Source organism: Ursus maritimus, unplaced genomic scaffold (genome assembly GCF_017311325.1).
Source record: "Ursus maritimus isolate PB19 unplaced genomic scaffold, ASM1731132v1 scaffold_20, whole genome shotgun sequence".
In the NCBI taxonomy this organism is placed as follows: domain Eukaryota; kingdom Metazoa; phylum Chordata; class Mammalia; order Carnivora; family Ursidae; genus Ursus; species Ursus maritimus.
In genome coordinates, this window is record NW_024424453.1 from 15,108,416 (window position 1) to 15,135,105 (window position 26,690).

General features: G+C 39.9%; 1 protein-coding gene across 1 annotated transcript in view; it reads left to right on the forward strand.

Moving 5' to 3' along the window:
* The first annotated feature begins 12,417 nt into the window (after window positions 1-12,417).
* LOC103678034 (ceruloplasmin-like) overlaps window positions 12,418-26,690 on the forward strand; it is a 31,042-nt gene continuing 16,769 nt past the window's right edge. Inside the window, exons 1-11 of the mRNA XM_008707324.2 lie at window positions 12,418-12,591; window positions 13,432-13,682; window positions 14,886-15,098; window positions 15,583-15,753; window positions 16,552-16,794; window positions 19,199-19,364; window positions 20,833-20,963; window positions 21,324-21,464; window positions 21,738-21,949; window positions 23,537-23,687; window positions 24,317-24,529. Coding sequence (XP_008705546.1) covers window positions 12,437-12,591; window positions 13,432-13,682; window positions 14,886-15,098; window positions 15,583-15,753; window positions 16,552-16,794; window positions 19,199-19,364; window positions 20,833-20,963; window positions 21,324-21,464; window positions 21,738-21,949; window positions 23,537-23,687; window positions 24,317-24,529 — 2,047 coding nt within the window. The 5' untranslated portion in view covers window positions 12,418-12,436. The remainder of the gene's footprint in view (window positions 12,592-13,431; window positions 13,683-14,885; window positions 15,099-15,582; window positions 15,754-16,551; window positions 16,795-19,198; window positions 19,365-20,832; window positions 20,964-21,323; window positions 21,465-21,737; window positions 21,950-23,536; window positions 23,688-24,316; window positions 24,530-26,690) is intronic.

Genomic DNA, 26,690 nt, shown 5'->3' on the forward strand with positions numbered 1-26,690 from the left:
GCTCCTCCCTGTCCCAATCCTGCTCTCTCTCCCTCAAATAAATAAATAAAATCTTTAAGAGAGAGAGAGAGTTATGAATGAATAGTAGTAAAATCATTGAGTAAAAGTATGTCTGGGGAATAAGATGTTTAGTTGAACACAAAGATCACCTTTGAAATTACTTATAGATTATGAAGGGGAAAAGATACCTTTTGAATGGAGATATCTGACGTCACCTTCTCTAAGTGACGCAACTGAGTGTAGCAGACATGTCAGTACCTCTCACATTTCCCCTTGGTTCACCCTGTAAGGCTTCTGCAGACAGTTCCAGTACAGGCAGACGACTTTCTGCGTTTCTCTACCTGAATGTATTCTCTGGCTGTAGGCGCATGCTTGTATAAAACACGGGGCGCCAGAAGTGCCTGGGGGTCAACAGCCGGGCACTGACCTTCAGGTGGGTAAATTCCATAACCTCCTTGCTCTTCAATAGGTTAGTTCTGAGGGGCTATTATTCAGTCTCTCAAAGAATCTCCAGGCTGACTGAGCCCCAGTTACCCACAGCATTAACTCACTCGCTTTTTGGCTTCTCTCCCTTCCCTGCTTCACTTCCCAGTGCCAATTAAATGTAAATATTGGAGGACTTTAAAGTCATTGAAAGTAAAGGGGAGCTACTCAAATCACACACAAGGTCTTGACAAATAAGGATCTGGCAGAGCTAGGTTAGCAAATGTTTGAAGAAAAGTCAAAGAATTATGACAGGTTAAATGTGTTAAAAGAATGATTTGAATATTATAGATTTAGAGATGCCCTTAGGATTCCCTTCGATATTTAGGCAAAATGACACTCTTCATGAAGGTGCTACATATACCAAAAGTGAAATGAAGGAGTCTATATTGTGCTCTCTTAAAGCTTTGTCAACAAAAATAATAACATTTAAATCCAAGTAACTCTTGATTTGTTTTTACTTCATCCTAAGATTTAGTGCAGACTTACAGGCCTAATCAAAATTGTGTTAAATATTAGATGAAACCATGTGAAACTCATTTTTATAAATCAAAAAATTAAGATTTCAACTGATATAAAATAAAATAAGCTTATTCTCTTAATTTTCATTTCTAACAATAAAATCCTAATCAGGTATTTTATTACCAGTTTCAAATGGATTTACTTTACATGGCCATTTTTCAGTAACAACGATCTTTGGTTATTTTTTTTTTTAAGATTTTATTTATTTATTCAACAGAGATAGAGACAGCCAGCGAGAGAGGGAACACAAGCAGGGGGAGTGGGAGAGGAAGAAGCAGGCTCATAGCGGAGGAGCCTGATGTGGGGCTCGATCCCATAACGCCGGGATCACGCCCTGAGCCGAAGGCAGACGCTTAACCGCTGTGCCACCCAGGTGCCCCAGATCTTTGGTTATTTTATCTACATTTGGGTTTACAATGTCATTGGGAGGGCAGAGGTGGAATTCATCCACCACTTGGAACACTGCTTCATTGGGAGAAAAGTCATCCTGAGGTCCAAACGATGAAGTACAAATTAATTTTTGCAATCAACCCCCCCCTTTTTTTTTAGCTGATAGCAGCTAAACAGTTGTAAAGGTGACATAGTGTAACTGTTTTAGTAAGAAACACGCCGCAATGTGCGTATTCTAGCAAATGTAGATATTCTCAAAGTCATCAACCAGGGAGATTATACAGACATTTTCACAAGAAGGTCATGGTTCCAAATAGTTGTTGGGTCTTCTCTTCTGGTTGCCCTGAAATTCTGTGCCAATAATCTTTTTTTATACCTAAATTTATTTATTTTTAATTTTGTTAAAGTCAATTAATTAACATATAATGTATTATTAGTTTCAGAGGTAGAGGTCAGTGATTCATCAGTCTTATATAATACCCAGTGCCCATTACATCATGTGTCCTTCTTAACGTCCACCATCCAGTTACCCCATCCCCCCCTCCACTCAAGCAACCCTCACTTTGTTTCCTATGATTAAGAGTCTCTTATGATTTGTCTCCCTCTCTGTTTTTGTCTTGTTTTATTTTTTCCTCTCTTCCCCTCTGAGCCTGTTTTTGTTTCTTAAATTCCACATATGAGTGAGATCATATGATAATTGTCTTTCTCTGATTGACTTATTTCACTTAGCATAGTACCCTCGAGTTCCATCCGCATTATTGCAAATGGCAAGATTTCATTTTTTTTGATGGCTAAGTAGTATTCCATTGTGTATATATACCACATCTTCTTTATCCATTCATCTGTCAAAAGACATCTCAGCTCCTTCCACAGTTTGGCTATTGTGGACATTGCTGTTATAAACATTGGGGTGCAGGTGTCCCTTTGGATCACTACATTTGTATCTTTGGGGTAAATACCCATTAGTGTAATTGCTAGGTTCTAGGGTAGCTCTATTTTCAACTTTTTGAGGAACCTCTGTACTGTTTTCCAGAGTGGCTGCACTAGCTTGCATTCCCAACAGTGTAAGAGGGTTCCCCTTTCACTGCATCCTTGCCAACATCTGTTGTTTCCTGAGTGGTTAATTTTAACCATTCTGCCTGGTGTGAGGTGGTATCTCATTGTGGTTTTGATTGTATTTCCCTGATGGCTAGTGATGTTGAGCACTTTGCATTGTGTCTGTTGGCCGTTTGGTGTCTTCTTTGGAGAACTGTCTGTTCTTGTCTTCTGCCCATTTCTTGATTTGATTATTTCTTCTCTGGGTGTTGGGTTTGATACGTTCTTTATAGACTTTGGATACTAGCCCTTTGTCTGTTATGTCATTTGCAAATATCTTCTCCCATTCTGTCGGTTGTCTTTAGGTTTTGTTGACTGTTTCCTTGGCTGTGCAAAAGCTTTTATCCTAATGAAGTCCCAATAGTTCATTTTTGCTTTTGTTTCCCTTGCCTTTGGAGACGTGTCTAGCAAGAAGCTGCTGTGGCTGAGGTCAAAGAGGTTTCTGCATGTGTTCTCCTCTAGGATTCTGATGGATTCCTTTTTCACATTTAGGTCTTTCATCCATTTTGAGTTTATTTTTGTGTGTGGTATAAGGAAATGGTCCAGTTTCATTCTCCTGCATGTGGTTGCCCAATTTTCCCAGCACCATTTGTTGAAGAGACTGTCTTTTTTCTATTGGATATTTTTTCCTGCTTTGTCAAAGATTAGTTGACCATAGAGTTGAGGGATTGTTTGTTCCAGCTCTGTGAAATATGTCGATGGTATTTTGATAGGGATTGCATTGACTGTGTAAATTGCTCTAGGTAGCATAGATATTTAAACAATATTTGTTCTGCACATCCATGAGCGTGGAACATTTTTCCATTTCTTTGTGTCTTCCTCAATTTCTTTCATGAGTGTTCTATAGTTTTCTGAGTCCAGATCCTTTGCCTCTCTGGTTAGGTTTATTCCTAGGTATCTTATGGTTTTTTGGTGCAATTGTAAATGGGATTGATTCCTTGATTTCTCTTTCTTCTGCTTCATTGTTAGTGTATAGAAATGCAACTGACTTCTGTGCGTTGATTTTATATCCTGTGACTCTGCTGAATTCCTGTATCAGTTCTAGCAATATTTTGGTGGAGTCTTCTGGGTTTTCTACACAGAGTATCATGTCATCTGTGAAGAACGAGAGTTTGACTTCTTTATTGATCTGGATGCCTTTTACTTCTTTTTGTTGTCTGATAGCTGAGGCTAGGACTTCCAGTACTATGTTAAACAACAGTGGTGATAGTGGACATCCCTACATGTTCCTGACCTTAGGGGAAATCTCTTAGTTTTCCCCCTTTGAGGATGATATTTGCTGTGTGTCTTTCATATATGGCTTTTATGATATTGAGGTATATTTCTTCTCTCACTACATGGTGGAGGGTTTTAATCAAGAAAGGATGCTGTATTTTGTCAAATGCTTTTTCTGCATCTATTGAGAGGATCATACGGCTCTTGTCCTTTCTTTTGTTAATGTGCTCTGTCACATTGATTGATTTGTGGATGTTGAACCACCCTTGCAGTCTGTGACAATAACTTTTTAATGTCTTTTAAAATGGCAGCTACTCATCCACTGAAGATAGGTTGATTTTAGTAATGTGGTGAGAAAATAAATCAGGCAATATACTTGAGAATACAAACAAGAAATGAGGTTTGTGTTTTTGTCTGACCATCAGCCACAGACCCTCTTTACTCATTATACTGCCCTATTTTATAGATGTCATTCTCCCTTAGTGATTGGCATAAGACTGGGCACATAAAAACTTTTCATAAGCATCTGCTCAATGTTGAAGTGAAGACATGACTTCCTGCTTATGAGTGTCATTCACATATACAGTGAAGTAGAAATGGCTCATAGTTGGTAAGCAAAAGGGGCAAAAAAAGTTTTTTTCCAATACAGTTTCTATTAATCCCACCATTTTACATCCCAGTATTTCTGACCAGTTGTATATCTCTGAGCTGTACCAGGTTCCCTCAGTCCCTCCCCCACAAAATTCCCCGTTTGCTCCTAAAAGCAGGAGTGAGGTCTCTGCTAGTTTTGGTTAATCTGGCTATTTAAAATTGTTCTGTTTTCTTTGAAGAAGTTTGATTTACAAAATCATTGTTTGTTCATTCATACAAATACTAGGGGAACTTGGATAGGCAGGACTAGCCAGCATTGTATAGTCATGGCAGGGAAAAAAAGAGTTTACTCATGCACAGTTGTGTGATATTTGCATCTGAAAATAGGAAGTAGGAGCATTCTGAAGGATCTGCAATGTTGTGTCCACAGAGCCACCAGTTCCTGGTTCCATCAAGTCATAACCTCATAACAAATACTAGGGGAACTTGGATAGGCAGGACTAGCCAGCATTGTATAGTCATGGCAGGGAAAAAAAGTTTACTCATGCACAGTTGTGTGGTATTTGCATCTGAAAATAGGAAGTAGGAGCATTCTGAAGGATCTGCAATGTTGTGTCCACAGAGCCACCAGTTCCTGGTTCCATCAAGTCATTACCTCATAACTTAGTCTGAAACCATCAGCAAAGTAGATAAAATAGTGAAGTAAAGGGACATTCAGGTTTGTGGATATGGAAGGATCCTTTAAAATAATATGGCACAACAGTTTGTAACAAAGAGGAAAATGCTTGAAGTACAGAGAAGGTAATCCACTTTCCCAGCATAGCACTTTGCTGGTGAACTTGAGCTCTGGAGCCAGAATACCTGAGTGCTCAAATTCTGGCTCTATCTTTCACCAGCTGTGCAGCCCTGGGCAGGAGTCTTAGCTTCTTCTTGGTTTGGTTGTCTCATTCTTGAGGTTGTAGAGATTAAGTGAGTTAAGGTGCTTAACACATAGAAAGCACTCTAAAATTGTCATTATTGTGGCTGCTACTGTTTTCCCAGGTCACACAGCCAGTTTCAGGGTATCCTACCATGCATTCATTCAACAAATATTCATTGAGCACATACTTTGTGCCAAACACTGTTCTAGGTGCTGGGGATACATCAACAAACAAAACCGACAAAATTTTGTGCCCTTATGGAGCTTACATTTTAGTAAAAAGAGACACGCAATAAATTATAAACCTGATAAAGAAGAAGATTGTCTAGTAAGTTGGAAGATATGTGCTGTGGACAGAAGGAAAAGTAGGGGGGAATCCCAGGTGCTAGGGTGAACAGCGGTGGAGCAGGTGCTGATATGAAATCATATAGTCAGGGTAGACCTCATCGAGAGGGTGACATTTAAATTAAGACCTGGTGGAGGTGAAGAAGGGAGCCATGAGGATACCGGAGGGGAAGTGTTCAGGCGGAGGAAAGAGTCAGTGCAAAAGCCTTCTGTTGCAGGTGTGGCTGGGAGGTCCGAGGAGCACAACAAGGCAAACCTGGTGTGAGCAGAGCGAGTGAAGGAGAGAAGAGTGGACATGGGAGAAGAGAGGTGAAGTGTGAAGTGAAGTCATTAAGGAGCTTTGAAAGCTGTAGAAGAGACTATGGATCTTATACTGCAGGAAATGGGGAGCCATTGCAAGACTTTGAGCACGGGAGTGACCTGATGGAACACTCAGGCTCCTGTGTTAAGAACAGACAGGAGGGGGGCGCCTGGGTGGCACAGCGGTTAAGCGTCTGCCTTCGGCTCAGGGCGTGATCCCGGCGTTCTCTGCCTTCGGCTCAGGGCGTGATCCCGGCGTTCTGGGATCGAGCCCCACATCGGGCTCTTCCGCTGTGAGCCTGCTTCTTCCTCTCCCACTCCCCCTGCTTGTGTTCCCTCTCTCTCTGGCTGTCTCTATCTCTGTCGAATAAATAAATAAAATCTTTAAAAAAAAAAAAAAAAGAACAGACTGGAGGAAGGCAAGAGTAGAAGCAGAGAAACTACTTAGGAGCTCTTACAGTTCCCTAGAGGGACACATTGGTGGCTTGAATCAGGGAAGTATCAGTAGAGGTGGCAAGAAGTGGCTGGATTTTAGGTTATATTTTGAACAGGTGACAGACTGGATGTGAAATGTGAAAGGAGCTAAGGACGAATCCAACATTTTTGACCAAACTTTATTAGAAGACTGGAGGTGCCATTAACTGCGATGAAGAAGACAATAAATGGAATGAATGGCTTTAGGAGAATGGGCAAGATCTGTCCAGCTTTATAATTCTTATTCTTGTTTCTCTGTAACTCACTTAATCTCAACAACAAGATACTTTCCTCTTCCTGGCTTCTTTCAGGATTTTCTCTCTAGATTTGGTCTTCCATCGTTTGAATATGATATGCTTAAGTATAGGGTTTTGGTTTTGGTTTTTGTATTTATCCTAGCATTTGCTCCCTGAGCTGCTCGAATTTGTACTTCGATATTTGTCACTCATTTTGGAAGGTTCTCGGTCCTTATTACTCCAAAAATTTATTTAACTCCATCCATTTCTTTCGTTCTTCTCCTTCTGGAATTCCAATTTTGTTTTATCTTTTGAAGTTATCGCACAATTCCAGGATATTCTGTGTGTGTGTGTGTTGTTTGTTTGTTTGTTTTCCCATTCTTTTTTCTCTTTGCATTTCACCTTTGGAAGTTTCTATGGACTGCTTTTAAACTCACCGATTGATTCCTTGGCTGTATCCAATCTAATGAAGCATCAGAAGCACCTTTATTCCTGTTACAGTGGTTTTGATTTCCGGCATTTTCTTTTGATTCTTGCTTTTAGAATTTTCATCTCCCTACTTGCATTACTTCTCTAGTGGGTTTAAGAAAAGTTGTTGATTTCCAGTTTGTCCAGTGTTTCTTGTTGCAAGGATGGCAGTGATGACTTCCAAGCTTCTAATATGTTGGAGTTAAGAATGAGGCTTAGAAGTTCGTATTTGGGCATGTTGAGTTTGAGGTGTCGATTAGGTTGCTGCTACTGAGAGTATGGCTTGTGGACCTGTAGGATTGGCATCACTGGGGAGCCAGCCCAGAAATGCAGAATGTCGGGCTCCACCTCAGACCTACAGACTCAGAATTTGCATTTTGAAGATCCTCAGCTTTTTCTGGAGATTCATCTGCACATAAATGTTTGTGAAGTGCTGTACTAAAAAACTAAGTGAAGATGTGAGTAGACCACCGTATATACACGAATTAGGCAGAGAGGTCCAAGTCGGAGACATAAATTTCTGAAGTTTTGTTGATAGTATTTTAATAGTAGCCATGTTATGGATTTTTTTCCTAGGGGAAATTAGTGTCAGTGCACCCTAACCAAACCACAGGAATACACCTGTAATTGAATAAGTTGTGTTTATTGCTTGTTGCAGTGAAAGACAACACATACCATGGAGAATCACGGAGTATCTCGGAAAGAAGGTTTACAAAGGACTTACGGGATTGGCGCTTGTGTTAGGTAACTTGAGGGATGTTTAAGGAAGCAGGGCTTTGCTCTAGATTGGGTGCAGTAGGGCTGATTCTATGATTGGACGTCTTAATAAATCTTATCTATTAGTCAGGAGGAACGAAGCAAAGCTAATGCTTTGATTGGTGAAGAAACATCAGTCAGTTGTATCCAGGATAAGGGAATGCTTGCTTATTTTAAAGGTTTAGACAATGTTCATGTTCCTCCCAAGTGTTCAGATATTATTCTGGAGTGGACTTGTTTTTGTCTTAATACATTGTGGTCACAGTGGTGTAGTCTGATGTTAGAGTTCTGGAAATTTTATGTCCAATAGGAGGAAAACACCGAGGTCTAACTGCGAGTCCCAGGAAAGGGCCCAGCATAGGATCAGGCCAGCTCCAAATATCAGGGGCTGCTTTTCCCTTTCTTCTTGGTCCTCAACATTTCCCACTATTTCCTCCTATGCCTTGTTTCGTGGGCATCTGGTCTCTCATGGAGTCTAGCCCGTACTGTAAAAGCTCGCAGTGTGCATAGTTCCAACCTGAGAAGGACATAGGGCTCTGGCCTAAGTGTCCCTACATGTCCCAGCTGCCAGTTGTTCTACTTAAACTCTTCTGATCTGGTTGAGAACTGCCCGGAGTTCCCCAGAGTAGCAGGTGGGGAGTTTAGTAGTAAGAACATCTACCAGGCTCTAAGGTTTGGGTTTAAATTTGACAACAACACCTACTGGCTTTGGTTCTTTAAACCCCCCGAGTTCTAGTTTCCTCAACTATAAAAAGAGCTTAATGAACTTCCCTTTCAGGATTTGCTGACACACTTAGGGTTACTGTTCAGAAAGTGGCTAAGGATGATCTGACTTTCAACAAATAGTGGTTATTGGCAGAAGAAACAGAAACAATGGAAATGGATGTAAGCGTTGCTAACATCTTCCCCATTGTCTTTAAACTCCCCATCCTGCCCCCACATCATTTATATCCCATTGGTCTGCCTTGTTGGAAGATACAGTTAGAATTATATATTTTGAGCGAAACTTAGCATTTATTGATAATATAGAAGTATATACACTTAAACTATTGAAGCCAATTAATAAGGTCACATGGAAGAAATATTTGACTTGGAATCCTGTGGTTTCTGTTTGAACTCTGACATTATAACTTGGGACGTGCATCTTGCAGCAAGTTACTAGACCTTCCCAGCTTTAGGTACTTCATGTATTAAACAGGTGTAAGAGTTGGGATGAGGGAGAGTGTTTTGAAGATTACATTTTGAAGAATAATTTTTAAAGGTAGTTTTATATATTGTAAAGCTTTTTACAAACATAAGGTGCTAGTGTCATTATGTATATTTCCATATGTTCTATTTCCTCTTAAATGATTTTCAGCTGTGGAATAGAAAAACCAGAAAGGAATCCAAATTTTCCTCCAAGGTGTTTGAGCTTACACCTTTGGGCCAAATTCAACAAAGCTTAACTAAGTAAGTTGCCTTGTGCTCTTGGGCTACAAACCAAGAACGTAGCCAAATCATGGTGACGAACTTCAAATACTGCCGTACCAAAAGATGGATCTATTGAGGTCTATGCAGGAAGGGAAGGACAGAAATTGTCATCTTGCCAAGCCATAAAATATAACATCACCTAAGAAAAAGTGCTTCTTTCCCATCTCATCCATCACAAAAACAAACAAACAAAACAACAACAACAAACCCAAACCAGGTTTTTTAGTCATTTTTTGGAGAAGAAAAACAAACAACACATGTTCACCAACACCATTTTTATTGTCTTGGGGGGAGGATGCTTAACTTTCTTTGATAGGCTGGAAGGTAATCCTCACAGCAGCCGTGAGCTTAAATTGTTATTACCATTGTGTTACACAGATAAGGGGACCTGGGTTCAGAATGATCATGCAATTCGTCCTACATCACATAACTAGTATATGGTGGAGTTGGGAACTGGGAATACATCTGTTTGATTTGAATACACTAGACTTTGAACTTCTTGGGGTACTTGCTGAGTAAAAAAAAAAAAAAAAAAAAGTCAGCTGAATGGGTCTTCTATTATCCACATTGCAGAGTAAAATTCTTTCTGGGAGTATGAGGAAGGAAGTCACAGAATTTCAGGATAAAGGGACATTGGAAAGGCCATTTAAGGAATCCTGCCCCCCTGCCTGATGGGTGGGTCTTTCACAGCTACTGGTCTAGACCACCGCAGTGACAGGGAAGGTCAGAAGGTTCTTCCATATAAAGAGCTAAATATGTGAGACTGTAGTTTCCAACTATTCCAACCCATGGGTCTCCTCCCTGGGGCCAGAGAGCCAGTTTCTAACCTCTCTCTCTTGTGAGACCCATCGCGTCTGATCTGGGTCTTCTCTTCAATCCTTTCAACTGTTTCCCCAAGGGGAAACTCTTCCTCTTCCTGATTTTCCTGTGGGCAGTCTTTCCACACACTGAGGTCCCTCCACGCTTAGCTTTTCTGAATTCCTTCCAACATCTGCCGGTGACATTAAAACCTGCCAAAGCAGTGGGATGTTTACCCAACTTGTTCTTAAAACTCACCTATGAATTCACAAATGTGAATAATTTTTGTTATACAACAGCCTAGAAGTTTTGATTTCTTAGAATTTAGCAACCATGACTTCTAAGGAAGACTCAGAGCTTCGTTATTTTTTAATCCAAGAAAGAAAAAAATGCAAATACTTGGTCAATTTTTTAAATCAAGTAATATGAACATGCATCCTCCTTGTAAAAACATGATTTAAATATAATAATCCTCTCTCTTCTCAGAGCTGCATTTAGTTCGATAGGTTACCCTATGGGGCACCTTCTTAAGTGTGTATAGACATCTGTATGTACACCAGGAAAAATATACTTTGATTTTGTGTGTTTTAAAAAATAAATGCATTACATTCATAATAGAAAAAAATGCTGCAATTAAAATGAAGGAAGTAGCCTTGTAGGCAGTGATGTATAGAGGTCTCTAAGACAGGTGGTTGAGGAATAAAAGCAAGCTACAAAATAATACATGCTATTTGATTGCCCTGTCTTAATATTTCTAAGTGTGGGTTTTCAAACTTAAACCAGAATACCACACTAACTGTTGGAAGACATTGTGGCTTTCCAGTTGTAAAGTCTCATACAAGACCTAATGACAATAGATATCCCAGTATATGATGACACAGATGAATGACGAAGACCCCTGTTCCTTTCCTTACATACTGTAACTGCAGCCAAGACGCTCTATTTGTTCTAAAAAATGTTAACATTTATTCCTTGACATTTCTAGAGGATACATGGAATAAAAAGGATTTATAATCTAATGGGGACAGAGAAAATACATGAAAATTTAAACATCAGTACAAAGCTGTGTAGTTAATTGCCAGGCTAGGACACAGCTGGTGAATTCAGAAAGAGAGAGGTATCTATGGGCTGAAATAATCAGGGAGGTCTTCACTCAGGAGGTAAAGTTTCGGGAGGCTTGAAAAAACGGGGACAATTTGGGTAAGACAAGGAAGGGAGAAGGAGAGGGAGGAAATATCAGGCAGGGACTGGGTGTGCATTTGTTCAGATGAATTCAGAAAGCACATTCTAACAATGGGGAGGAAGGAGGTAAATAACATTTGTTAAATGCTGACTGTGTACCAGGCTCCTTATGGGTCCCCGAGCTCCTCTACAGTGTGTGCTGTTTTGTCTAATTTTCACAACTTCCGATAATAATATTATTATCATTTTATAAATGAAGAAACTGAGCTCCACAATTACACACGGGTTACACAGCCGGTAAGTGGCGGAGTTACCGCGTTAAGATGCAAACTTAGAGCCTTCTAATGCCAGTGCTCAGGCATCCTCCCACCAGCCCCACACCAGGCCGTGTCCCTAATAAGTCCACTTCCCAGAGGGAAGGGGTCCTGTAAGTGACTTATGGAGATGAACGTGGAATATCAGATTGGGGGCTAGATTACGGACAGTCTTAAATTTCAAGAAATTTGAGAATAACTTGACGTATTAAATGACGAGGAATTTAAATTAACATCTAGAGGGGTGCCTGGGTGGCTCAGTGGTTAAGCGACTGAGGCTTTGGCCCAGGGCGTGATCCCAGGGTCCTGGAATCGAGCCCTGCGTTGGGCTCCCTGCTCTGCTGGGAGCCTGCTTCTCCCTCTCCCACTCCCCCTGCTTGTGTTCCCTCTCTCTCTGTGTCTCTGTCAAATTAATAAATAAAATCTTTTAAAAAAAATACATTGACATGTAGAGGAACGCATTACTGAAATTAACATGTAATGAAGAATCTGGGAATGGTACGTAGTAGGACGGACTGGGACAGCGAGAACGTAGAGGTTAGAGAATAAACTAGAGATGATTCCTATAATCTAGGAACAGATAATAATTGTCAGGGGATGATGGATGATCTGGTAGCCCATCTATCCAGTAATTCAAGCAAGCTCTGATACTGGCCAAGCACCAGTATTCTCCGTGGATTGTGCAACATTGCACTCAGCCTGACTAATGAAAGCTAAATGTATTTAGAATGGGAATGACGTATGTGTAGATGAAACACATGACAGGCTCTTATGCAACTCTGACTTATGTAAATGGACACAAATAAAGGAAGAAAGCCTGGATTATAAAAGAAAGGCAGGCATCCCTCACTTAGACTCTCCAGGCTTAGGGTCTGAAAATGAAGGCCCTTTTACCACTAATCTTTCTGGTTTTTATTAGTTCTCCAGGTGGGGCAGTAGATAGGCACTACAGCATAGGCATTAAAGAAACCACTTGGAACTATGCTCCTACGGGTAAAAATATGCTCAATGGGAAGCCTTTTTCAGAAGATCAGTAAGTAATACCTTTGCAATGAAAAAGTTGCTATCAGAAACAAAAGTTGTTAATCGTTATTCACTGAGAAATTGCTGATGAAGAATTTCCCATCATCGACCCTTTAAGGGCACGTTTGCTATTAGAACTGCTTCCTTTGTTTTCTTGTAAGCATGGCGTGAAAGACAGATACTGATAGAAATCAGAAATTATTCTTAGAATTGTCACCATTCTTGCCAACATGGCACAGTATTTCAGGGGTCACCTCTAACTCTGTGTTTACCATCAATTTTGTGTGTGTGGCCCTCAAGATATAAAATGACACTAGTCCTTCTGATAGGGAAGGTATGGCAGAGATTCTAAAATTGCATTTGTGTTCTTGACTTCTCTTTTCAAGTAAGTGGGAGGGAGAAATCAAGTGGTTATCCATGGTTTGGATTTACCACGTTTGTTGGCCAAAAGGACCCTAAGTCTATCAGCAAATCCACAAATCCTCTGAAATGGGTAAACGATTCTAAGTCACCAGGATCGATGTAATGTTCGAGATCTAACGTGACCTTCAAGTGGGGTTAGAAGCTTTTGTGGCTCAGTGTGAAGAGTTGGGTGAGTCTTGTAAACCAAAATGCCACGTTTGTGACTTGCTACATTTGTGTCTGATCCCTTTATCACAGACTCCAATGTTCTCCTTGCCTACACCACTTTTTTGATTCCCTTCACATTTTCTCCAGTGTCTGAGTTTTGTCTATCAAAATTAGTCTGTAAAGCTTCTTTTTCTCGTTTCATTTGATTCAATATTTTTTTTCTTTCCTGTCAAACTTTGTTGAAGTTCTCTCTTTTTGTTTCTTTGTTTATTTTTTACAGGGAGCTTCAGTCCCATAAATATCTGCAACGAAGCCAAGACAGGATAGGATCTGTTTATAAGAAGGCTTTGTATTTTCAGTATACTAATGACACATTTCAAACACTCATTGGAAAACCATCCTGGCTGGGATTTTTAGGGCCAATAATTAAGGCTGAGACTGGAGACATGGTTTATGTTCATGTAAAAAATTTTGCTTCGAGAATGTATAGTTTCCATCCTCACGGACTCACCTACACTAAAGAAAATGAAGGTAAGTGGGTCTTTCTCCTTACATTCCTGAGCTGTTGCTTATGGCAAGTGGGAGCCCAGGACCTCAGGGAAAGCAGGGTAATTATTAACTGGGAGGAGTTTGGGGTGAATGCAGACACTTACTTTTGATGTCTTTAATGTTTATACCCAAGACAGTCCTTTTTCAATTTCTCATCTTGAGTAAGTGCCCACCCTTATGCAATTCCAAGGAAAGAAAATACACTTTTCACTCACAATAATAATAATGTACATTCATGGCTTAATAGAGAAAGCATGGGTCTCTTTCTTCCTTCCTTCCTTCCTTCCTTCCTTTTTTTTTTTTTTTTTTTTTTTGTGTGTGTGGGAGATGCTCACGAGCAAATGTTAGGTTGGCAGAAATACTGTTCTACCCCCATCTCATTTCATTTCCTGATGGACGAGGATTAGCCTCTTGAAAACATCAGTGTCAAGAAAAATCATTTTCCAGACAGTATCTTGTCTCCTAGACATCCACACTCACAGCTGCCTAGTGGTGTTAGAGAAAGGAAGGGAAGAGAAAGCCACCAAATAAGGTTTTATGTTCTCCATGAAACAGGGGGTTCCTGGAAGATGGGTATACATGAGAGGTTAGCCATGCTTCAAAGCCCTCTATTGAAGGTAGGAACTTTATGCATAGTTATGAGGACTCCAGCCTCAAGAGATAGAGATCTGAAGCAAAAATTCTAGGAAAAGAAGAAAGAAAGAAGAGAAAGCCCAGATTCAGAACTAATAGCTCAGGGTAATGTAAGCTACGCAGAAGGCCTCTTTGGGGCTCCAGTGGTCCACTTAGAGGACACATGGATGTCTCTTGATGCCCTGGGTCCCAACTCTGAAGAAAATATGGAAGGCATCTCAGGAGCCTAGATTTCTGTATCTGAGGTCTAGGCATATAGTAGATACACAGTAAATATTTTTGGAATCCATCAATAATTGTGATAATAGTCTGCAATTATACTGCCTCTCTCATTCCAGTTTAGTTTAAAAACTAGACCAGCTGGACATACAAGTGGAAGCCAGCTAAGGAAGAAGAGACAGGAGGCAGGAAAGAGGAGGGGAGAAATGCACACTTGAGTCTAAAAATAGAAATTAACATACATTTATGGCTTACTAGAGAAAGCACGAGTCACATTCAAAACAGTGCTGCCCAATGGTTACTGTGACTGCAGTGTAGATTATGTCTTCCAAGGTGCTCTCTATCCTGATAATACTACGAACAAGCAAAAGGAAGATGACCGTCTGCAGCCAGGGGCACAATATACTTACAAGTGGTATGTAGAAGAAAAGCAGGGGCCTGGCCCCAACGACAGTAACTGCGTGACAAGGATTTACCACTCCCATGTAGACACTCCAAGAGACGTGGCTTCGGGTCTAGTTGGACCAATTCTGACTTGCAAACGAGGTATCGTATTTTTAGAATCTCATTGTAGCCAAAGAACCAGAATAAGCCGTCTCTCCCCTGCTCTCCTAGTGGAATTTTTCTATCAAACGAGCTCCCCTTTTCTGCCTTGACCCTGGTTGTTCCGTCAAGAAAGTAAAGTTGCCCTCTCAGACTCCGAGCACTAGATGGCGATGGTGAGTCCCATGCCGCAGTTCAACTCCAGTGATGCAGGTTGGTCACTAGATGGTAGTCAAACCCAGTAAACTTCACTTTACCCACCTTTTCACAAAATGACTTGACACCTTTCTCCTATAGAGAAGTGTTCCATCAGCAGCGTTGGAGAAACTAGGACGATGAGGGGCTGTCTGTTCCTTGCATGCTGTGTTCCTTAAGAGTTCTGTCTGTAGGTGTGCAAGATTAACTTGAATCAGTTAGAATCACCAGTTTATTTCGTGGCAAAACTAGTTATGGCAAAGAGCAAGTTTTGTTGTTCTTTATGTTTCAGGCACACTGGATGGAGACACCGAAAAAAATATCGACAGATCTTACGTTTTGATGTTTTTCATAACTGATGAAAACAAAAGCTGGTATATTGATGACAATATTAATACATATACTGAATCCGGCAAAGTTAATGCCAGCGATTCTGACTTCCAGGAGAGCAATCTCATGCCCTGTAAGAAAGAAAGCTTTCTGATTCATCATGCCCTATAATTCTAACTTCCGTGATTTCTTCTGTTCAAGTTTTTGTGGCTGAGTTTACATCTTCCAGGCTTTCACTCGAGCTACGCTGGTTGATATGCAAGGCGTCTGGTAAATCTTGCTGGTTGGCAAAGGTTCTTAGCAGGTGAAGTTAGGTAGATGCATTTGTTTTCTAAAGTCTTATCTTGATCAAAAGGAGACGGTAAAAAACAAGAAAGACACAATGTTAAGATAATAAAATATTATGGAAGAACAAAAACATAACTAACCGGGTATTTTATGAAAATGTGTTTCTTAAAAAAAAAAAATGTGTTTCTACATAAGATGTTTCAGAAAAGATACTCTCATTCTCTCAGTCACCCATCCTGGTTCTCTTCTTTCCGGGACTTAGCTTCTTTTTGGTCTTTTCCCCTCGTCAATGACCCCTGCCCTTTGGCTCATTTTTCCTCCTCTCACCTGTAATTCTTGGTTCTCCTGACCCTTCTAATTATCTACAATATCTATGGCCTTTTTGTGTGAAACACCAGTCAAGTCCCCTGTTAGATTATGCGTGAGAATAAGGCTGACACTGTGAGGTTTGTGTAACGAGCAAATGCACAGAACGTACAGCACGTGGTCCTCATCTACCGTGTGTGAGAGATTAGTACACGTTTGTTTTCTTGGCTCAGGCAGTACAGCATGCAACCCTTGCTATCGGGGCCATGGGTTCAAGCCCTGCGCTGGGGCTAGAGTTTGCTCAAAATAAATAAATAAAACATGCCCTTTTTTTCAGCAATAAACGGATACATGTATGGAAATCTGCCCAATCTCACCATGTGTGCCGAGGACAGGGTCAAGTGGTATTTTGTGGGCATGGGTGGTGTGTTGGACACACACCCCATCTATCTGCACGGACAAACCCTGATATCTCGGAATCACAGAAAGGACACCATTACGGTCTTCCCTGCCTCGCTGGAAGATGCCTTCATGGTAGCCAAGGGCCCTGGAGAGTGGCAGCTGGGATGTCAGATACACGGTAGGGTTTTGTGACCTTTACATAATACAGGGTCAGAGAACTTTCAAGATTGCAACCCCTCACAAATGCCTTCTCTTCCAAATGGAGAAACTGATTTCTAGGGAGGTGATGGGATTGCCTTTTCGAAAGGCAGTGACAAGGTCAGAACTGGAACCCAGGTGTCTAACACTTAACTCCACAGTAATGGACGCTTCTAGGTATATCGGGATATTTTGTTTTGTTTGTGCAAAAAACTTTTCTATTTTTAGCCAGCAAGCCTTGCAGAAAGCCTGAATGTCAGAGAAGGTACTATTACTGTTTGTTTGTTTTTTAGTTGAGGAAACAAGTTTCAAGGTTGAAACACTTGTCTAAAACCCTATAAGAATTGCTAGGAATATTGTGGGACTAAATGATACTAATCCAGGACTCAGGAAACCTCTGTATTTCCATTTATTTCCCTCTTCAATCACACCCTCCATTGAATCATACGATGGCCAGTTATGAAGTCATTGATCCTTTCTATACTTGAGTATGACCAAAACTACATATAATCATGTAAATGTTTTGTTTTACCTTTCAATCAAAAAACATGGTTATTAGAACTGAAGAATGTAACTTTTCTTCTTTTGTACAAAACTGGGGTTTATTTCTGTGGTCAAACCTGTCTTCTAAGTCCCATACTTTGGTTAGAATCATGCTTCCACTAGTTACTGAAATAACTACACAGCAAATATTTATCAGGATTTTCTATGTGCTGGGGTCCTCGTAGGGCTCTGGGAAAAAGGAGAACCACTCGCAGCTACTGCAACTTGAGGACTGAATTTAATGGTAAAAAGTTTCTCACTTAGAAAGGAATATCATTTTCAGATGAAAATGTACACTCAGTCCCACTCGTCCCATTTACTGACTTTGCAGATAGTGCCTTCAAGCCAGGGCTGGTCCTCAACTCTTAGGAAAGGATAGGGTCAGCCCTAGGCACAATTGAGAAGCTTCTGAGAGTTCCTTGGCTGATTCGATTGACTCCAGAGCTTTCTCCTGTGTCCCATGTCCTAGAGTTGTGTGTGGTTTTCAAAATTTACTTCCACTCTTTTTAAAATTTGCATTTAAAAATTTTTTAATTTAAATTTTATTTAAAATTTTACTTTATTTTATTAGTAATTACAAGAATATATGCATAGACTTTGGCCAGAAAGAAAGGAAGGATGGAAGGAGGAAGGAAGGAGGCGGAGGGAGGTTTTGGTGGGGGGGTAGTAGGCAGAAAAAGTGAAAATCTAATGTGATGTATGGGAGCCTGCTCATACCAGCTCAAGAGGGTGGAGGGTTAAGTCAGCCAACTGGTAAACCCTTGGTAACTTCAAATTGGTCACAGTGGAAGTGTTTAGACTACAAAAATTAGCAAAATAAATCAAATATTGTGTTTTTTGTCTTTAGAGAGCTGGTTTAAGAACACACCATTAGTCCAACCCTCCCGTTGCCATCTTCATTCCTCCCCAGAGAATAAACACCGGGTGTGAATACTTGAAAACCTGTGTACTATGCATTCTCACACAATGTATATGAACATGTAGACACAAAAAACACATTGCTATAGTTTGTGTTTTATTTTACATAAGTTTAGATCATGCTGCATGTGATTTTCTGCTGTTGTTTTCTTCACGTATCAATGTTTTGAAATCTTTTCCCTGACATTCCCCATACACCTAACTTATTCTTTTACGCTGTTGTATAGTTTTCCACATTGGGGATGTATCTTAAGTTATTTACCGATTTGCCTACCAACATTTAAATTGCTTCCACGTTTTTTACTTATTAACAATGTTATAGTTAACATCTTTTTATTTGTATCTTTTTATGTACGTGCAAATATTTCTCTTGGTTGACTACCAAGAAGTGAAATTATGTAATGGAAGGTGTTTAGTTTAAACAAATGCTGCTAGATTGCCTTCCAAAATATCTGTCCTAATTTACACTCCCACCAACAGTGCTCTGAAATCAAATCACCGGACTGGTGCCCTCATGGAGAGGAACCTGCCTGATTTCTTCCTGCTTGCCAATTAGTTAATCTAATAAATCAGCTAATTCACTAGTGACTAATGGTAGTAATTTCATACCCCCGAGGAAAGACGTTTTTGGCCAAAGAGATTCTCAAATCTTCTTGGTAGACAGGCACCATCTTCATCTAGGGACTGGGCCAATGGTGGTGATTATTCTCCGAGGTAATACGTGTTCCTCTAACATTCATCTTTGCATCCTGCTTTCTGTATTTGTTTCATACATTTTAGGTTTTTACACAGATTCTGTAAGTAAAATCCCTGAAATTTCTCCAAAAAGGAGAAGTTGCAATATTATTGGCTAAAATATAGATATATATGGAATAAGAAAAATGTTGTAGTAATGTTCTATGCTTGGGTTTATTGTTTTTCAGATAGTATGCAGGCCTTTTTCAATGTAAGGAATTGCCAAAAACCTTCAACAGACGTTCCTGGGACACGTGTTGTACATTACTATATTGCTGCTGAAAAAATTGTTTGGAACTATGCTCCCTCTGGTGTAGATTCCTTCACTAAAAAAAATTTAACAGCATCTGGAAGGTAATAATTTGGTGATTAAAATATTTATAGTTAAATAAAAATAATCGAAATTTTTCATAACCAGCTACTCCTAAAAAGGATTTAGGCATCTTATCATAAAAAGATACCAATAAAACAAAAGTAGAAAAATAATTATATCAATAATTAGAAACTATTGAATCAAAGGATCACTACCACACAAAATTTTTCTCTAAATGCCTTGGCAGCCAGTGCAAAATAAAACATGCTGCTCATTTTTTTCCCCAGCACTAAATTTTAAAATAGATTTATTATATGTAATTATGAGACATAGTGGATAATTTATCGATAACAATTTTACAAAAATTCAAAAATGTTCTTCCTGTATAATTTATACTTTCCTGCTAAGATCTGAAGGCATAATTAAATAATTGCCCATGACATTTATTATTTTTTTCTTTCCTATGACATTCTTAAATCACGTTTTATAAATATTTTTTATTCCAACATGTAAGAATATATTACCAATTACTATTTTAATGACCAAAACCTACGACCAAAAAACATTACCACGACACCAGCATTTAAAAGTACACGAAAAGGTTTTTTGATAGTCCACCTGCTATAATTGTATTTATCAACTCAAAGATTACAAGAATTTTAATCCTGCTGGTCCATTGAATGAAAGTTATATGTCAGAAGAGATCAAGCTCTAAAACCACCAACCAGTGTTTCCCATGGTAATTATTTTTCTCTCATTTACTCGCAGAAAATTTGTGAAAACTAAGACTGCTATATCAAGTGAATATTTTCTCTTCTTACATCAGCTCATCAATAAATTATTCAATCTGCGGGATGGAAATTTTATATGAAGGCTCTCTGGGCTTAGAGCAAAAATTAGATTCAGAATTAGGTCCAACTCTCACTTTATATGGACTCAAATAAGTATGAATGAATAGATGTTTTTTCAACTTGCTTGACTGTCCTGCCTATGAAATTCTATGATGCGTTAGCATGACAAGTCACTACTTTACTGCTAGGGAACACTTTTTCTCAGGGGACCCCACTTAATTTTATCGTAATAAAATTTAAAAAGAGGACTGACATCGCTCATCTTACTATTCTAACATCTTGGCACATGGTAGTTTTAGAAGTGGTGTTTGTTCCTACCTGACTGAAAAAAAAATACCTTTTGTTCCAGAAGAAAGTGTGTGGATAAACCACCGAGTAGACAGGCACAGATGCTTATATACGCATGCACAGATAAAAGACTGAAAAGAAATCCATGGAAAATGTTGACAGTGGTTATATGTAGATAATGGGATTATGAAGATTTTAATTTTTTGGGTCAGTTTTCCTTTTATTTTTCAACTTTTCTACAATGAACATGCATTGCTTTTATAAATAAATTGCAACTAATTTAAAACAGATGTATGTAGATTCTTGCTTTCTTTTCACATGATCACTGTTATTTTAAAGGTTCTTTGTGTTACCTACTTTCTCTGCACAGTGAATCCCAGCTACATTTTGAACAAAGCCCGACCAGAATTGGAGGATCTTACAAAAAACTAGTTTACCGCGAATATACAGATGCTTCCTTCCGAACACAGAAAGCAAGAGATGAGCACCTTGGAATCCTTGGTAAAATTCTCTTCATAGCTCTGCAGGGTTATAATAGACACATTTTCTATGCAATCAAAATAGTATTCACATCTCACAGTTTTAGAGATTTTAGCCGTCATCTATGAAAACAGTTCATTCGGATTCAGCCAATTTTAAAGTACATTCTTTTGTCCCTACACATCCAATGAGATTAATACGTTCATATGATCCAAAGTGACTTTCTGTGACCGTGAATCATCTAGAGCTCTTGAAGTCGGATGCGTTCCTGGTTCGTGGCATTATCTCTTTAACTTGTTCCTAGAAGAAACTTACTCAAGTAACACACCAGACAACTGTTGGTGAAAACCAAGGACACTTACGGACTCTGTTGGTTTCTAGGCCCTGTTATTAAGGCAGAAGTAGGACAGATCATCAAGATCACTTTCTATAACAACGCTTCCGTGCCACTCAGCATTCAGCCTCATGGACTGCGTTACAACAAGAGCAACGAGGGTTCCTTCTACAAAACACCTGGAGGGAGTAAGTAACGCCCAAGGGAGGCCCAAGCAAGCCACACTGCGACATAATGTCAGCTAGAAAATAAAATTCCTCCTCAATTCGGGACGCAGCCCACTTTTGACATAGTAACCACTGTGTCCTTATTATGGCGGTGATTCCCTCAGCCCCTTTCAACTGTCCCCCGAGGTGCTAAAAGGTGAGCAAGATACAGTCCTTGTTCTCAGAGATCTCACAGCCTAGACCAGGGTACTTCTGGTTCTAGGTCCTATTTTACAAATACTTATTTCTTACTAGGTACTCCTCCACCCTCCTCACATGTAAATCCTGGCAAGACATTTGTCTATACGTGGGAAGTTCCAAGATACGTGGGTCCTACCTCCGCGGATCCCGACTGCCTGACCTGGTTATACTATTCCTCAGTAGATATGCCAACAGACATCAACAGTGGCCTCGTAGGGCCTCTCCTCGTGTGCAGAAATGGAAGTCTTGGAGAGGATGGCAAACAGGTGAGTCATGGACCTACGACTAGATGTGCCTTGACGAGAGGTTGCCTGAGACGAACTGCAGAGGAAACGCAGTGTGGCAATCGGCAGTTTCAGTTTCTTCTGTGTGCTGATTCTCTCAGTTCTATCCTTTTCTGAACTCCAGACCTGCATCTTTCTCCGCCCAATGAGCACCCACCCTAGCGTGTACCAGACACCTCCAATTCCACTTGATGGTTTTAGCTCTTCATCTCCCTCTGGACAACCATAACTGCCCCTCTCTCCTCCACTCCGTCTCTTTGTTAATGACACCATCCAGCCCAGGACTTCATCAGCAACTCCTTTCTCACCTCCAACATTAGTCACCAAACTCCCAATACCACTGCCTTCTCGGAGGTCCCATCTCCTCATTCTGAATTCCTTCAACCTCCTGACTCCTCTTTCCACTCTCACCCTGCCTCAGTACAGCTCCACATCCCTTCCTTTCAAATCGAACTATAGCACTCTCCACATTCTGCAGTCTGCTGGCTCAGAAGTCAGCCCATCAGACCCTTATCGATCCCTCCAGATTCATGGCTCCTTCCTGCCACCCTGGGCATGCAATTCTCGTTCTACTGCAGAATTGGCTTATTAGTCCATGAGGAAGAAAGACTAATTCACATCTCTTTGATTGTGCCCTCTTCTCTCTTTCTGGAATGGCCTTTCCTCACTGGAGCCATTTTTAAAACTCCGACTGAAGGTCCCTTCCTGCCCTTCCGACAATATTCACTAACTACAGTGGTTTCTGCTAGATACCACAGTTCCTTGTGTATGTTTCCATTGGAGCACTTCTCCATGCAATTGTGTTTATTGGTCTTTCTGTCCCACTATGAAATGAAACCATACATGAGGTTTTATTAATTTTTTGGAACAACCACACCCCCTCTGTGGCATGTAGTAGGTGCTCAATAAATGTTTGAGGAATGAATTTCCCTTGTTCCTCACTCACAAGTGAACTAATATCCGATTTCTTTTTTTCATCTATAATTTATAAGGTAATAAAGCCTACTAATTATCCCCAAGTAAAGTATAATTCAATGTATATTTTATTTAAAAATGAGATGATATATTAATAGGCATCCATATAATGCAAGCATTATAAGTCTCGTGATTCTTATAGTACATGTAATCTATTTATCCAAAAATATAAATACGTGTACATATTTAATTTCTTCATAAATGCTAAAAATGCACTAGAAAACATTTTATTTAACTCACTTTCTACAAAGCATCCTATGAAAAGCCACTATAAACATCTACGATCATACAGTTTAGTTTTATGAAGTTCAGCTGTAGGGGTCCCTAGAGTAAGAGCTTTATATGAAAATAGCTGTAGATAATTCTCCTAACTTCTTAGTTGTGTGATAAATCCATTCACTGGGATTCATGCCTTTATCCATGCCTGGATTTTCCAGGAGTATACAAAACACTTTGTTTAGGCAATCCTGTATGCAGATCAACTATTTGACTAGACTTTGTGTATGTGTGTGTGTGTGTGTCTATCTATCTATATCTAGCTAGCTAGCTATATATATATTTCATGTCTATTTCTTTTTCTATTCTCATCCACAGAAAGGAAAAGACAAAGAGTTTTACCTGCTTGCCACGATATTTGATGAAAATGAAAGTTATCTCTTAGATGAAAATATAAGAACATTTACCACAAAACCTGAAAATGTGGATAAAAAGGATCCAGATTTCCAAAAGTCCAACCAGATGTATTGTAAGAAAACATACAATTTACAATATAAATGCATTAAGCACTTGTTTAATTTCATTATATCTAAAGAATCGCAGATTAAGAGAGACATACATTTTTCCCCAAGGGTTGGCTAATATGTTTCATGTTTCTTTTAAAGATAATTTCTCAACAAAAATATTATCTACTAGGATGATTATGTTAAATTCAATATATTTAATATTTAACAATGCCTTGTTGGTGCACTATATTGTTTAGCTATTACGAATGTGAGATAGAAAAGTCATGTATTTTTTTTATTGCCAAATTAGTGGTGTAGGTGGGTGGAGTGTTTATTGAGTTGGTTTAGTTAGTTGATTGGTTGGTTGGTTCGTTGGTTGGTTTTTGAAGACTGCAGGTGTAGGGGGAAAGGACTGGTCTAGAATCTAGAGACTTGAACTCTGATCTGAACTGTTTCAAATATTAGCTTAATAACACTGGACAAGTAATTGCCTCTTTGGCATTTGTTTCCTCAAATCTAAAAGGAAGGGGTTAACTCGGAAAATCTTGAGATTCTTACATGATTGAGCTTCCTTATGATTAGTCCTTTGTTGAGTTTGAAGAGATGCCAGTTATCATTGAATTTTCTTTTCTTCGTCACCAATGTCTTGTAGCCATAAATGGATACATGTATGGAAATCTGCCTGGACTGGATATGTGCTTAGGAGACAATGTTTCATGGCACATTCTTAGTGTGGGATCTGAAAAAGACTTACATGGGATATATTTCTCAGGAAATACCTTCACTTCCTTAGGATCAAGGGATGACACCATAACTGTGTTTCCCCACACCTCCCAGACGCTTTTTATGAAACCTGATTCTGTAGGTAAGTAGTAGATCTTCTCTTTCAAACTGAAATGTGTCCGAATTATGAAAAACAGTGTCTTTACATGCACCGAATATTGTTCGTACGGAAAAAAAAGGAACTTATGTAAACAGTGCTTAAAAAGCCTTTCCCCTGCCCCATGTAATCTACAAGAACAGTAATATATCATTTCCCAGATCACAAAAATCACACCCACCCCTCGTTTTTCTCTTCCTGGCCTCCAGACTCTAAATCAATTCACATTCCTCAAACACGGTGAGATGCTTTGAAGTATTTTCACCTGTTTTCACTCTGTTATCCCCTCCATTTCTTACTCTTCTATCCCTTTGTTTCCCAGACCTGCCCTCTGCTTCTGCCTTCTTTCTACTCCTCTCCTTGCTAGCTTTGTTCTGTAGGAAAATGTTTTCACTTCAGGGAGGTCGATTGCAGCTGGCAAAAATTTTAAAATTAGAATATTGTTATATATATCATATATATATATATATCCCCTCTTCTCTGAACCTAATACCCTCATTTGTAAAAGAGGGATGGCAATAATTTACAATCCACAAAAAGGAATAGACAAGGACCAGGTGTGATAGAGGTAGCATAGTAAAGTGCTGGCATATGTTAGATGTTCAGTAAAATATTAGTTTCTTCCTTTATCCTGCAGATCCACCTTCATCAAAATAAATAAATAAATAAATAAATAAATAAATAAATAAATAAATAAATAAATAAAAATCCATTCATCTTGGTCAAAAACTACTGGCACCAATCAAATGCTGGCTGTACAATAAGCTAGCTACTCCGTAAATGCCATGGATGGGTGTCCGAACTCTTGGTGATACCACAGATTCACTTGATTACATATTCTACGTTTAACATTTTTTTATTTTACTTTTCAAACAAATAGAACGTGTGATTAAGACCACTTGGAGGAAAAAAAGAAAGAAATCTTTTCCAACACTCGTTCTCCTCTCTGCCCTGGGCACTCACTTGGTGTCAAGTGATTTCCTGTCCCCGCCCACCCTACTTCTTCCTCTCCTTTTCCCAGGAGGTGTTTTCCTGGACTTAAAAAAAAAAAATTGCTTTGTTCTTCATTTCTTTCCTTAACGCTATCAGCAGCAGTAAACATGGGAGACACCTGCTATGTGTCGAGCGCCGTGCTACATGGGCGCCGGTTCATTCTAAACAATGACTTCTTTCCAAATCCTTGAGTCTGAAGGTTTTGATCATTGTCAGTCTTCCTGAATCTTACCCTCCACAAAAAGTTACAGCAACAACAGAAACATGTCCAGAGACAGAAGAGAGTATTGGTGATGACAAAGGTAACTTTGCGAAGCAGCGTCGGCAGGCAATGAGCATAAAATTACCAAAATCAAAGAAGGACAACCTGAATTCAGGTGGAATTTACTGGTCTCAACCAGACTGGAGTTTTTTTGTTGCTGTTGTTGTGGTCATCGCTTAGGGATTTGAAAGTGTGAGTCTGATCGCCTTCCACTTCGGCCACTCTGACCCACGCCGCACCATCTCTCGCGGATTACTTCCTAGCGCCTTAACAGGTCTCCTTCCTTCCACGCTTGCCCACTACCTTCTGTTCTCAGCACAGCCGCAGTGTCCTCATCACTCATCAGCTCAAAATCCCACAATGGCTCCCCATTGCACAGAGCCACAGACTTTCAGTGACCCCTAAGAGCCCTTGGGACCCAGCCCTCCAACCCACACCAAGCTTGTCTCCTCTCACCCCCCCCCCCCATCCCAGACACACAGGCCTCTCGAATGGTCTGCAGACACACCAAGCAGGCCTTCAGCTTGGGGCTTTTGCTGCGTGTTTCCTCTGCCTGGATTACTCTGGCCCTGGATCCATCACTCACCTCTCATCTTTGTCCAAGTGTCACCCTCCCATCAAGGCCTACCCTGATTATCCTATAAAATATTGCTCATTGTCCCTAGAGCTCCCCTCTGCCTGCCCCACCCCACCCCACCAGGATTCTCAATCCTTCTGACACCGGTGTGCCTTTCTCTTTAATCCACAGTGCTTATTAGCTTCCAACATCCATAAATGTTACCTGCCATGTTTATCTTGGCAACACCCGCCCTGCAACAGAAACCCTAAGGGCATGGATTTTTAACTATTTTGTTCACTGATGTTTCCCAAGTGCCTAGAAATAATCCTGGC